General features: G+C 41.6%; 1 protein-coding gene across 2 annotated transcripts in view; it reads right to left on the bottom strand.

The window, feature by feature from the left end:
- ARHGAP10 (Rho GTPase activating protein 10) overlaps positions 1 to 13786 on the bottom strand; it is a 110247-nt gene that overhangs the window by 36492 nt on the left and 59969 nt on the right. For both annotated transcript variants that reach the window (XM_082237623.1, XM_082237624.1), the window contains exons 15-18: positions 13154 to 13241; positions 12535 to 12593; positions 5751 to 5856; positions 5091 to 5250 (exon numbers count right to left, since the gene is read on the bottom strand). In XM_082237623.1, coding sequence (XP_082093749.1) covers positions 5091 to 5250; positions 5751 to 5856; positions 12535 to 12593; positions 13154 to 13241 — 413 coding nt within the window. The remainder of the gene's footprint in view (positions 1 to 5090; positions 5251 to 5750; positions 5857 to 12534; positions 12594 to 13153; positions 13242 to 13786) is intronic.

Raw genomic sequence — 13786 nt, 5'->3', positions numbered from 1 at the left:
CTGGCCACTGTATTGGCTGAATGAGGGCTAATAAATGGAAGCTAAATCCTGTTAAGAGACCAAGATACTTGTTGTTGTTTAGTCGTGTCTCACTCTTCGTGACCCCATGGACCAGAGCACGCCAGGCACTCCTGTCTTCCACTGCCTCCCGCAGTTTGGTCAGACCAAGATACTTATAAACTGTTAAATTCCCCTTGAAATTACAGGTCTTATTGGGACGCGGGTGGCGCTGTGGGCTAAAGCCTCAGCGCCTAGGGCTTGCCGATCGAAACGTCGGCGGTTCGAATCCCCGCGGCGGGGTGCGCTCCCGCTGCTCGGTCCCAGCGCCTGCCAACCTAGCAGTTCGAAAGCACCCCCGGGGGCAAGTAGATAAATAGGTACCGCTTACCAGCGGGAAGGTAAACGGCGTTCCGTGTGCTGCGCTGGCTCGCCAGATGCAGCTTGTCACGCTGGCCACGTGACCCGGAAGTGTCTCCGGACAGCGCTGGCCCCCGGCCTCTAGATGTGAGATGGGCGCACAAACCCCAGAGTCTGTCAAGACTGGCCCGTTCGGGCAGGGGTACCTTTACCTTTACCTTTAAGTCTGAGGATACTTGTGGACTCTACCTTGTCCTTGGAAACCCAAGTGTCAGCAGTGGTATGGCATGCATTTTCCCAGATACAGATGTTCCTGGACAGGGATAGCCATAGCCAAAGTAATTCATGTTCTGGTTAGATTACTTTAATGCAGGCTATGCAGGATGCCCTTGAAGGTGACTCGAAAACTGCAGCATAATGCATCAGCTTGGCTTTTGAGTGGAGTCACAAGCCCAAACCATATTGTACTTGTCCTTAACAATCTACATGGGCTGTCAATGTGTTCTTGGTCTGAATTAAAGATGCTGCAGGTGACTTGCAAAGCCCTGAACACTTGGGACGCAAGTACTTTAAGAAGTATCTCTCCCTGTGTAGTCCTGCCTGAGAGTTAAGATCAGCCAGAGGAACTCCTTTGAAACCCACCATTGCGAGCAGCACATCTGGTGGTGAGCAGGACTTCTCCATGATGGCACCCGGAGCTTAAAACATGGCTTTCTGCATAAGCATTCGGAAATGTGAACTGATGTCCACAATGACTTTGATATAATATTTGTGATTTTATTAACACTGACAGTCTTTTTAAGAGGAGAATGTAAATAATTTATTTATAAATGAATAAATTGCTGTTTTGTAAAAGCTGCTTATTGTTTCAACCTGCTTCCAGGGGCATTTCTGGTGGTAAAGTTATGTATACATTTTAATATAAATAAATAAATAAATAAATATGAACCCGTCTTCAGATCTATTGAGAGAGACTTTCCTGTCTCTAATTTCCTTAAACGTGGGGAAGGGGGGGGGTATTCCTTCTTTCCTGCATAGTTATTTTGAGAATATGTCAGTATTCTTATAAAAGCAAGTGGGCTTTTGTATTACAAAAAAAGGTTTAACAGATAAAGCGTTCTAAAACTACTTAACCACGCTTTTAAGCTTTCAGGTTTGACCCAGCATGTCTGCTGTAAAGTATTATACTGAAACCACATGAGGAAGATATAAGAATACTGATGTTTTATACTGTAAAGTCCTTTCCTTATGAAGGAACTATTATAGTAACAATGTCTAACATAAAGAGGATGTGGAAAACCTGGTTAATGTGTTTTATGTGCATGATCATTTTGTAGATAATTACCACCACATACTGTAGCATGCATATATTTAAAGGAAGAAAGGCCATCTCTTTCTCCCTTTCCAATGGCCCCTCAGGTTTTGCAGACTCTGATGGCCCAATATACTAAGCATGATTGAAAACCAAGACCATGTTTCCTTGATCTGATTTTAACATTCAGTATTCAATATTCAAAAAGCAACTGAAAGTGTAGACAAGGTGTGTTGTTGTTTTTTGCGGTCTCTGTTTTCATTTACTTCAGTAGTCAAAGTTATGTGGATAGTCTATACAATTTGGAAATATCTGAAAAGACCTAAGATTAAGTAAAAGGCTATCGTATTTCAAAAGAATTTAGGATAGTGTCAGAAGTTGATGGATTGGCAGCTGCCCCATGTGGAGAGTTACTGAACTGCAGGTGGCAGCTTCTCTGTGAAGTACCTTCAGGGCGTGGGCTGACTCTACCCACCTAAGCGACCCATCTTGGAAGTATAAAAGGCTTCAGATGAGCACTACATAAGCACTGGTGTGAACACAAAGTATTCTTAAAACATATACTTCGCTCAATTCTAATGAGCTTTGGTGATCCTTCTTTAGTGCTGACAACTGATTTGTCTGAAGGCTTCTTGCTTGCCTCAAGATTTGACGCCCATAGCCCAGTCCTGACACATAAATGCATACACTCCCCCTTATTTTTTCCTATCTAACACAAGAGTTATGGAATTTGTGGATTTAACAAATCATCTTAAGGTGAAAACTTCAGAATAAACTATTATGATCTCCGTTTCAACCAATCCGTACTCAGTCAGCGTAAATACTTTTGGCCACTCTTTAGTACTGGTGTAGCCCTGTGGTTAACAAATGTCTGATAAGTTAAATATCTTTGGTTAAAATTTTAACTGGGCCGTTAACCCACTCCATAACTTCTTAAACCCTTTACCAACAGTTCCTATCTGTAATATGAAGATAATATTGTTGAGCTCATGTAGATGTCATAAGCATTAGTGACACGGTGCATGTGAAGGTTGATTAATAATAAACTAGATTTCTTTCCTACCATGAATTTATTAGCTAGTCTCTTGCATCTTTCCCAATAATAAAAGAGACTTGTCTTAGAATGTCAAGAGTAAGTAGAGTTCCTTTTGCATGGGAGCTAAACTGCAGCCTCTGAAAAATCCATTTGCCTCTACTGCCACCTCTCTGATTTTAGTCTGGGAAAATAAAATTAATTTTTAAAAAGAAAACATTTCTAGACTGCATTGATGTGGTGCTTCTATAGACATCTGTCTGCCAGTTTGCCTATAATGAATCTAGCTGAGTCTCCACCATACCAAAAGCAAGCTTTTTGCCAGTCTGGAAAGCAGCAGGAGTGTGTGAGTGGGAGAGAAGAGTCAGACGAATAATCAGACACTTTCTGGCAAGTGCAGAAGTGGTGGTAGAAATATAAAAGCAATTAAAAATATTAAATATAACTTATATTTCTCAGAACCCTGAGGAAAGTATGAAGACTGAGCAATATAAGTCAATACTTTTCATTCTCATTGCCCTGGATTTTTATTTTTTGGAATGAAGATAAAAATACTAAGACTACAACCTTAAGCATAAAGTCAACATTAATTTCCTAAAGCAAAAGCAAGGGGGGGGGACCCTCTCTAGTCTGGTTTCATTTACATAAATGGTGAGGTAGGGCAGCAAAATGGATACGAAGGGATCAATGGCGATGGCTTATGAGTCCTTTCTTTGCTTTAGCTGCCACTCAAAAGTTTTCAAGCAATGCTTACAAATGTTTAATGGACTAAGTAATGGTGGAAAACTTGCTGTTGCACAATTCATTATTCTATTGTGCATTGATTAGAATAGATTGGTATGTGTTTTGAATAAACACACCTCCAATTCAAGCACGTAAACATGCATCAACCTGGGCACCTCAGTCAACTATTTTATTTAGTTCTGTTTCATTTATATGCTGCTTTTTTTGTCCATGGAATTCCAAGCAGTGCACAGGGTTCTCCGGGGTTCTCCTATCTAGGCATTGATCAGAAACAGACTTAGCTTCAACGAGGTTATTGCATCAAGGGCTTCCAGGCCATACCCTGGCATCTTTCTATATGGGCAACACGTTTCCTTGCCTTTAACACGAGGGAAAGGTTTCTTGTCAATTTGACAATAGAGAATATTTCTGAAATTCAGTGCTTGCCCTCAAAGCTTCTGACATATGAAATACTGAGAAGGCATCAAGAGTTATTGCAATGGCACACAATGTACTCCAAAGCCCATACTGGGGAAAGGGGCAATTTAAAAGTTCCTAAGAGGCGAGCATGCTCCTGCTTTGAGCACTAAAGGTAAAGGTACCTCTGACTGTTAGGTCCAGTCGTGGACAACTCTGGGGTTGCGCACTCATCTCTCTCTATAGGCTGAGGGAGCCAGCATTTGTCTGCAGACAGCTTCCAGGTCATGTGGCCAGCATGACTAAGCCGCTTCTGGCGAACCAGAGCAGCGCACGGAAACGCCATTTACCTTCCCACCTATTAATCTACTTGCACTTGACGTGCTTTTGAACTGCTAGGTGGGCAGGAGCTGGGACCGAACAACGGGAGCTCACCCTGTCGCGGGGATTCGAACTGCCAACCTTCCGATCAGCAAGCCCTAGGCTCTGTGGTTTAGACCACAGCGCCACCCGCGCTTGAGAACTAGAAGGCACTAAATTCAATTGGGTACAATTGGGCAGCATGGGAGAAAAGCTGAAGCAGTGGATACTGAGAACCAATGAGCTGGAAATGAATGAGATTCTATAAAGTCACATGTGAGTTAAATGGGAGATTGTAGTAGGGAGGGTGTGGTAGGGAGAAAATGAAAGTGAACAGTTTAGAGTAAATGATAGGTTGCAGAACTTTAGTGCTTTAGGCATGAACAGACCCTACTGAAAAGGGGGGGGGGCATTTAATGGTGTTGGACTTCTTTCAAATTTTCATATTATTTGAAGAGCTAGTATTACTGTCTTACACAAGTAACACAAGAAATAAGACAATATCATGAGCATGGAATAAAATCAGTGTGAGGCACCTGTCCAAGAAGCCCATTACACCCTTTTGCAAGACATTCCATTCACCCTTCCACCAGTTTCCTGGGTTTTCTCTCCAACAGCCTGTAAACAATTTGCCCACCAATCATTTGTAATGCTCACTGAACAATCCCCCCCAAAAAAGTTTTTTTTTGGGACTTCTGCAAACCTTTTCCCCAAGCTAGCAGATACCTTTTGTGTGGATGATATTATTTTGACAAGAAAATACTAACAGCAATCAGTCTGAACATAGGAACATGTTAAATCTCATGTTGCTAAATATAAATATAAAAAAGACTGTACATTACATATTGTGGAATAAAAGCAAAATCCTCCCTGCTTTTCCCAGTTTACCTTATCATGGTTTTCAATTAGGATCTCCACTACAATATTCTGAAACTTCAGGTCCATGAGGGCAGCCACAGTTTCTTCCTGTGGTCGCATTAATGTTGGTCCAAACACTACTCCTAAATTTGCTACAGTCATGAGATTCTTCTTGGCATGCTTTGAAACGCTTTTGAAGAACAAAAAGAAAAAGAGAACATTCAAAATTATGAAGTTATAAAGCAGAACTTTCAAGGTGGGTGGGTGGGAGATTTTCCTAGCTGAACTTGTATAATGGTTTCCCCACTTTTCTTTCCAAGTTTTGAAATAGAAGAAAACCTGATAGTTACACTCTAAAACCAAATGAATCTGAAGATACACTAACACAATGAAGCAGTGTGAAGCCAATTTAAATTTACCAATGAATCTCCAAAGATCTACAAAAAAAACCCCCTCTCTTTACCTTTGATCAAACCCACAATAAACATCTAACACTGTTAAGCAAACACTTGGATGACTTCATCAATGGATTGCATTTCAGCTTATTTCTCCTAAGAAACATACAGAACAAGGCAAGCTTCACATCTGTGTTGTAAATTATGTTCCTGTATAGAACAGAATTCATCTCTGAACATAATTAAGCCTGCTTTTTAAACATCTGAGAACTAAATTAGAAGACAAGATGCTTACTTTGCTAAGTGTTTCACCAAAATATCGAGCATTTCTTTGTTCTTGTCTGGAAGTTTATGAACCAAGAAATGGATAGCGTTAACACGGGACTCGGGGGTGCCACTTTCTACATAAAAGAATGAAGAAGTAATTATTAGTCATACATTTGGCACAATATACATTATTGATAAAAAAAGAAAACCAAGTATCTTCCCATTTCTGCTTATTCCTGGCTTTCTCTCTCTCTCTCTCTTTTTTTTTTTTTTTTGGAGGGGGGAAGTATGGTATTTTAGTTATCGTTTCTTTTCTACCCTCAATATTTTTTTTAGATCAATGCTATTATTTTGGTTAGCCACTTCCATTTCTCTAGAAAGAAACTGCAGAGTAAGAAATTATATTACTGTAGCAGAATGACCTTTTTATTCTCTTGACATAGTGAAATCAAATCAAGCAGAGGCATCTGCTAACGTAAGAGAAGGCGAGGCAATTTTCTTCAGTTCCCTCTTCCTGCTACTGTGTCTTCCTGAATATCTGTTCCAGAGGGTTGAAGGACCCACAGGAACAGTGTGGAAGGTGAGGCAAGGGGGTGCAGGGGAAGGGAGTAGGGGAAAACCATTTAGGGGTAAGAAAAATGGGGTAAGGAAACAGGTAACAAAGGAAAGAAGGTGCTAATGGAATAGTAAGGGGAGACATGGGCCAGAAAGGCTCAGGCTGAGTAGCTACAGTATAGTTGCTATAATCTTCATATTGGAAAAGAAGAGAAATGATGCCGGTTGTGGAATCTAAAGTCATTGCATCGTAACTACAGGTGGTAATGAGAATGAAGAGGCAGCACAGGTGGGTTGAGGCAGAACTTCTCTCTCATGTACACAGATTTGAAGTAGGTAGCCAATCTTTTGCAGGCTGTTCATTTTGCCTTGTGTGTTCAGCCTACTTAATATAAACTATGAATAAACGAGGCTAACCAATGAAAGGGTAAACTGTCTGTTGAACACCTTTTTTAAAATAAAAGCTACTTCATTGCTTTACAGAATATGTTCACTTGCCTAGGTATCTCATTGATATTTTGCCAAAATCTGCTGCCCATAATGTCTTTTTCACCTTAAAATGAATTATATTTCTGCAGCTGATGTGCTGCCTTCTCCAAGTCTTCCTTTTAGTTGATAAAAGTTTAACTCCACCTGTACATTCATGACTTCTGGGAACACATAAGAATCACAGAATTGTAGAGTTGGAAGGGACCCTGAGAGTCATTTAGTCTAACACCTTGCAATGCAAGAATATGCAAGTGGTCCATACAGGGTTCGAACCTATGACCTTCATGCTATCAAGCACCACACTCTTGTTGGTTTCTGCTCTCTTCACTGTGCAGCAAAGTGCTTGTCACAAGACAATGTTTACATTCCACAGTCAGAGTACTGTTGGGTTTTCACACGGGAATGGGAAGCTGGATGTGACGTACACTGGTTTCCTGTTTTTTTACTGTCTCTCGGTGTTCGTTATTCCGAGGAGAAGGACGGTTGCTTCTCTGCTCCCGCAGAGGCAAGATGCATGTTTGTAATTTCTCAACAATGAACTGAAAATAAAGCAACTTTAAGCATGTGGCACGTACTGTTCGTCATTCCGTTGTGCACAGGACTCTGCAATAACAACATTTTGGTTATGGGCCCAGAAAGACGTAAATCAAACTGAGGAATGCCGGCAGAGGTACAGAGGAACGGATCGCGTTATCTGCTCTGCGCGTCAAGTTTGATTGATGAAGGTATGTGCTCATGCTGCCCGGAGCAGCCTGGCAGCCTGCCAGTTTCTAGTTTGTGGCTTTATGACTGGACTTTGAACTTTTAAAAGCCGTTTTGCCGCGAAACAGGCAAGGGCTTTAAGGCACAAGCTAACAGGCTTGGATGGCTGGAAAAGTGAAAGTACTTTTTACAAGTGCTTTTGGAAGTTGTACAGTGACGCAGCTTGTTTAAAGCAGCAATGATGGCTGATGCAAAGCTGGCTGATGCTTTTGGGATTCCTAAGCTCAATAAGAAAAATTACATGGAGTGGGTGCAGTATGCAGAGGCAATTCTGCGGAAAGAAGGTCTGTTTAATGTTATTACAGACAACCCCCCAGCTCCAATTACAGCTGAATGGACTGCTAAGGATTCAAAAGCAAGGGGAACGCTTACGTTGATAGTATCCCCAGAAGAGCTCTGTCTGTTGCGTGGAAAGACCACAGCCAGAGAAATTTGGAACTCTTTAAGAGAGGCTCACTTGAGGACAGAAGCTGGTTCCTCAATGTACTACTATGCCAAGCTGCATGGTATGGCTCTTGCTGAAGGTGGAGATGTGCGTACACACCTGATGGAGATGCAAAATCTGAGACATGAGTTGCAACAGAGAGGTCTCAACTTTCCAGAGGCTGTGTATTCCTTCATGATACTACATTCTTTGGGTCCAAGTTGGGAGTCCGTTGCCACTCAGATTGCTGTTCAACCAACTGCTCAGCTCACAGTAGCCTATGTTACTGCCGTGATCCAGAATGAAGCAGATCGCCGGGGTGCTAGCTGCATGGGTAAGGGGGAGTCTTCACAGACGTCATCCCAGAGTGCAGTGGAACCACCAGAGGGCGCCAAAGCTTTGAAGGCAGTGAAATGCTACTCGTGTGGACGTCTAGGCCATATGAAGAGGGAATGCAAATATCCCAGGGCCAAGACAGAGCAGCGCAGCGGAAGCTCATCGCGTGGAAAAGGCCAAAGCAAAGGCAAAGGTCCAGTGTCCAGGACAACGCAGCACAAGGCAATGGTCTCACGTTTCACTCCAAAGGTTGCAAAGGTCCAGAAGACATCTAGATCTTTCTTCGTTGTTGATTCAGCAGCTACCCACCACATGTGCAACGACAAGAGACTGTTCGTGTCTTTTACACCGCAGGAAGGTGCGATTCACCAGGCGGATGACCACACGATCCCCAGTCAAGGCTACGGAACTGTTGTTCTTCACAGTTTGGACTTAGAGATACAGGATGTACTGTATGTTCCAGATGCCACACACAATCTTCTAAGTGTGATGCAGCTGAATGAACGGAACATTGACGTTTCCTTCAAGAACAAGAAATGCACCATCACAAAGAAAGACGATTATGTATTGCATGCTGAATGTGTTGATCGTTTGTTTGTTTTGTATTATGATGATGTTGTGCAGAATGAGACTTGTTGCATTGCAGGTTCTAACAAAAGTTTGCATGCAGGATGTATTCATGATTTTCACAAGGAAATTTGGTCATTTGCATTTTGAGGCAGTATCTAAAATGCCTGCCTTGGTTGAAGGTATGACTATAAAACCCTGCAGGTACCACATGAAGTGCAAAGCATGCTCAGCAAACAAGGTGAAAATGGCTGCGAAAGGTAAGGTGTCTAGTAGGCAAGCTACAGAACCATACCAGATTGTTCATGCTGATTTAGTTGGTCCACTATCGCCCTCTTTGGGTGCAAATAGGTTCTTCATGGTTCTCATTGATGCATTTTCCAGGTATATTTATGTGTACAATCTCAAGCAGAAATCAGAGGCTTTTCCAAGGTTCAAGGAATTCTGTGCTTGGTTGGAAAATGTGCATGGTAAGAAGATAAAAATTCTTTTCACAGATCGCGGGGGAGAATTCACTTCTCAGCAGTTTGAAGCTTTTCTGACTGAGAAAGGAATTCAACACGATTTGTCCAGTCCTCGCTCGCCATGGCAGAATGGACTTTGCGAAAGGGCAAATCAAACATTGCTTCAAGGGTTAAAAACCTTGCTGCATGATGCCAATCTTCCAGAGAGTTATTGGGCTGAAGCTCTCTCGTGTTTTGTTTACAGTTACAATCGCAGGTTATCTTCAGCGATTGGTTGTACCCCCTATGAGAAGATGTTTGGCAAGAAACCATACATCAAGCACATGAAAATTTTTGGTTCTGACATGTGGATTCACTCACCACAAAGCTCCAAGTTAGGCAAGCGTGGTTTGCATGGTATCTTTCTAGGTTATCAGAAAGGTTCTTACAGAATAATGATGACTGACTCTAAAACAATTAGGCTCACGAGAAGTGTTGAGTACAATGCCAAGTGGGGGGAGAACGTGGGAATTTTTCAATGTTATCCTGATGACAGTGATGAGACTGAGGATAAGCAACAGCAACCCACACCCACTGATGAAGGTTCTGATTCTGAGTCTGAAACTGAATCGGATAATTCAGAGGATTTCAAGAGTGCGAAAGCCTCTATGCGACCCTCTGAAAGCTCTGATCAGGAGTTGGAAGAACCATTGTTCACAATAGGTCACTTTTCTCCTAAGAAGGAAGAGGAGAGTGTTGAAGACCAAAGGCTGATTCGCAGGTCACAAAGAGCCACAAAAGGCAGACCTCCAAAGAGATTTGCTGATGAATTTGCTAAGACAGCAGTAGCAGCTGTTAAAAGCTCCAAGAAGGTATTTGAACCTTCAAGTTTCCAAGAAATCCAGGATTTGGATTCTAAGGAAGCTGAGCCATGGTTAAATGCTATGAAGGCTGAGCTTGATTCCTTGGAAAGGAACAAAACTTGGGAGCTAGTTCCAGTAGTTCCAGGAATGAAACTGCTTGGAAGCAAATGGGTCTTCAAAGCGAAGACTGATCAAAATGGCAAGATAGTCAGACACAAAGCCAGATTGGTAGCCAGAGGTTTTGCACAGGTACCAGGTGAAGACTATCACGAGACCTACTCACCCACGGTGAGATATGAGAGCATTAGGCTTATGCTCAAGAAAGCTGCAGAGGAGAGTCTACACATTAGTCACCATGATGTGAATACAGCATTTTTGTACGGATCTCTAGGTGAATCACTTTATATGCTTCCACCTGATGGCGTACAGGTAAAACAGGGATTTGTTTGTGCTCTGAAGAAGTCCCTTTATGGTCTCAAACAAAGTGCACGGTGTTGGCACACAAAACTCACTGAAGCATTGTTTTCTCTAGGTTTTCAGCAAGGGAAAGCTGATCCATGTGTATTTGTCAAAGAGGAGGGGCAAAAGAAGCTGTATTGTTTGTTTTATGTTGATGATATTTTATTCTTTTGGAAAGATGTCACAATGTACAATAATGCCCTAGCTCAACTGAAAGAGCACTTTGACATGAAAGATCTCGGTGAGGTAAACAACTAACTATCTCTGGAAATAGAGAAAGATCAAAGTGGTAACATTCTAGTACACCAGTCACGGAAAATTGCTGATTTGTTAAGCAAACTGAACCTGATGGATGCTAACCCTGTAGACACACCGATGACAACAGGTTATCAGGTAGAAGACACTGAAGAAGCATTTTCTGACACTACACTGTACAGAAGTGTGCTAGGCAAGCTAAACTTCATTGCCAGATGTTCAAGACCTGACATTGCTGTTAGCTGTAATTTGCTAAGCAGACAAGTTAACAATCCTACTGTTAAGGATTGGAAAGCTCTGAAACGCATAGCACGCTATTTGAAAGGCACTATGCATTACAGACTGAGATTTAACAATCAGAAGTCTGGTGGTCTTGAGATTTTTGCAGATGCAAGTTTTGGAAGTGACACTACAGACAGGAAAAGTACGTCTGGAGTTTGCTACATGTACAATCAGGGTCTATTTGATTGGTCATGCAAGAAGCAAACAACAATTAGCTTAAGTACTTGTGAAGCTGAACTGAATGCACTGTCTTATTCACTTAAGGATTGTGAATGGTTGTTACAATTGTGCAAAGACATGAAAATTCCTGTCAAATGTCCAATCCAGGTTTACCAGGACAACAAAGCATGTTTGGCTTTGCTGAATTCGGAAGGTTGTAAGCAAAGCACGAAGCACTTGCAGTTGAAGGTGCAACATGCTAGGGAACATATTCAGAAGGGACTCGTAACGGTGTCCTATATGCCAGGTAGTGAAATTCCTGCTGATGTATTGTCCAAGATTGTATCAAGGGATCAACACTGTACCTATGTACAGAAGTTGGGTTTGTACTGATATTGTACGAACACGCTGCCCAGTGATGTTCACGGAAAGGGGGAGGATGTTGGTTTCTGCTCTCTTCACTGTGCAGCAAAGTGCTTGTCACAAGACAATGTTTACATTCCACAGTCAGAGTACTGTTGGGTTTTCACACGGGAATGGGAAGCTGGATGTGACGTACACTGGTTTCCTGTTTTTTTACTGTCTCTCGGTGTTCGTTATTCCGAGGAGAAGGACGGTTGCTTCTCTGCTCCCGCAGAGGCAAGATGCATGTTTGTAATTTCTCAACAATGAACTGAAAATAAAGCAACTTTAAGCATGTGGCACGTACTGTTCGTCATTCCGTTGTGCACAGGACTCTGCAATAACAACAACTCTAACCAACTGAGCTTGGGATATGGACCTCACAAGGATCTCAGTGCAAAGAAGTATCAGGTAATAGGAGATTTTGAGATGTATAGGTTTATGTAACACTACCATTTCTGGGGTATATTATTTTGCAGGGGGAGGAGGAATCAACAGAGACATGAAAAGGTACTTCCGCAATAAGGCTAGCACTAGTTTTAAAATAAGCTAAACAATGTTGTAGGTAATATTAAAACTTTAAGTATATCCAAGACTGTCAGTATTTTACTGCACGAGGCTATTAATATGCAGATCATTTTTATGTATATAATATATTGAGGGGAGGGAAGAAAAAACAGTTTTCAAATGATTTCCATGTAAAAAATGTTTGAGTTAATTTACTCAAAGTAGAAATTTAATTGAGGCTACTATTCCCTGATCTCCATCGTAACTGTTTTAAAAGAAGTAAGATGTATTTGTAAGTCAAATATTTACTGGCAGGAACGATGAACTCTCCGTGTAAATCATACGTCATCAGGGGCTCTGGAAGGCTTCTGTTAAGACAAACGGTGTGGAATTATTAAGAATGCCTATTAATATGTACTACTATTCCAAGTACAAACACGTCCAAAGAATAAAATCCATATACTTTCTCCCACCGCATTTGGTGCACTTTTTATAACAGTGGGAGGAATCCCCATCTCACCAGATATCCCCTTGGGTATCGTTCCCCTGGTATACAAAAGTGGGGGGAAGCGTTGGGTATTCTTACCAGGGTAAAGAAATCAGGATCCTTACCCCACAGCCCATGTGTTCTGCAGGACAGTCCATAGGTGCAGACTATGAGAGTTTTATTTTTAATATTTCCACAAACTGCAGTGTCATAACCTTCTATAATAAATTTGCACTTTTCAGTGGAACAGTACAATATTTAAATCAGGCATAGGCAAACTCGACCCTCCAGATGTTTTGGGACTACAACTCCCATCATCCCTAGTGGTCAGGGAATTGAAGTCTCAAAACATCTGGAGGGCCGAGTTTGCTTATGCCCGATTTAGATCTTCAGTATGTCATAACTAAGTTAGATTACAGTAACTTTAAAGCTTAATGTTACCTTAAGTATAGTTTCATTGCACTTGTTATTGTCTTCACTTCCCATTCCATGGAATTTTCCAAGTCAACTTCATTACTTGTTTTTGCATCTAGAAAATAACCCACAAAAAGTGGGGTGGGGGGGGAGATTAGATTTGTACATGGGTTGAAACATTCATTGATCCCATTAGGAACAAGCAGGCACTAATCTAATATTACTCTTTCAAACATGGCATCTCTTGCAATGCAAACAGCCAACTCCCTCTCCCAACTTAATGCATATCTTGTTGATAGGCTGTGCACCACAAAAAACACCACAATAAACTAGACCGAATTATGTTATTCCATGTTGCTCCCATGAAGTGTAATTGTTTGTTGTTAAAGGAAATGGGGTGAGGAGGGACATCTAGGCAAGCAGTGGGAAGCTAAGCTGACTTTCTTGCAAGTGTTCAACAAGAGAAAATGTGCAAGGTGCTATCAAAAAGGGGAGCAAAAGGTCAACATCATTGTCCAGTGATCAAATAAAAATAGCTTTTGTTTGAAAGTGCTGTTTCAGATGTTGATACTTCCAATCAACACCCAAATGTTTGAATAAAGAAGTGCCCATCCCAGCATACAGATCACATATTCAACTAATGGAAAACAGACTTTTACG

The sequence above is a fragment of the Podarcis vaucheri genome, assembly GCF_965113315.1.
Source record: "Podarcis vaucheri genome assembly, chromosome: 9".
NCBI classification, from domain to species: Eukaryota; Metazoa; Chordata; class Lepidosauria; order Squamata; family Lacertidae; genus Podarcis; species Podarcis vaucheri.
This window is presented reverse-complemented; position numbering and strand designations above follow the sequence as displayed.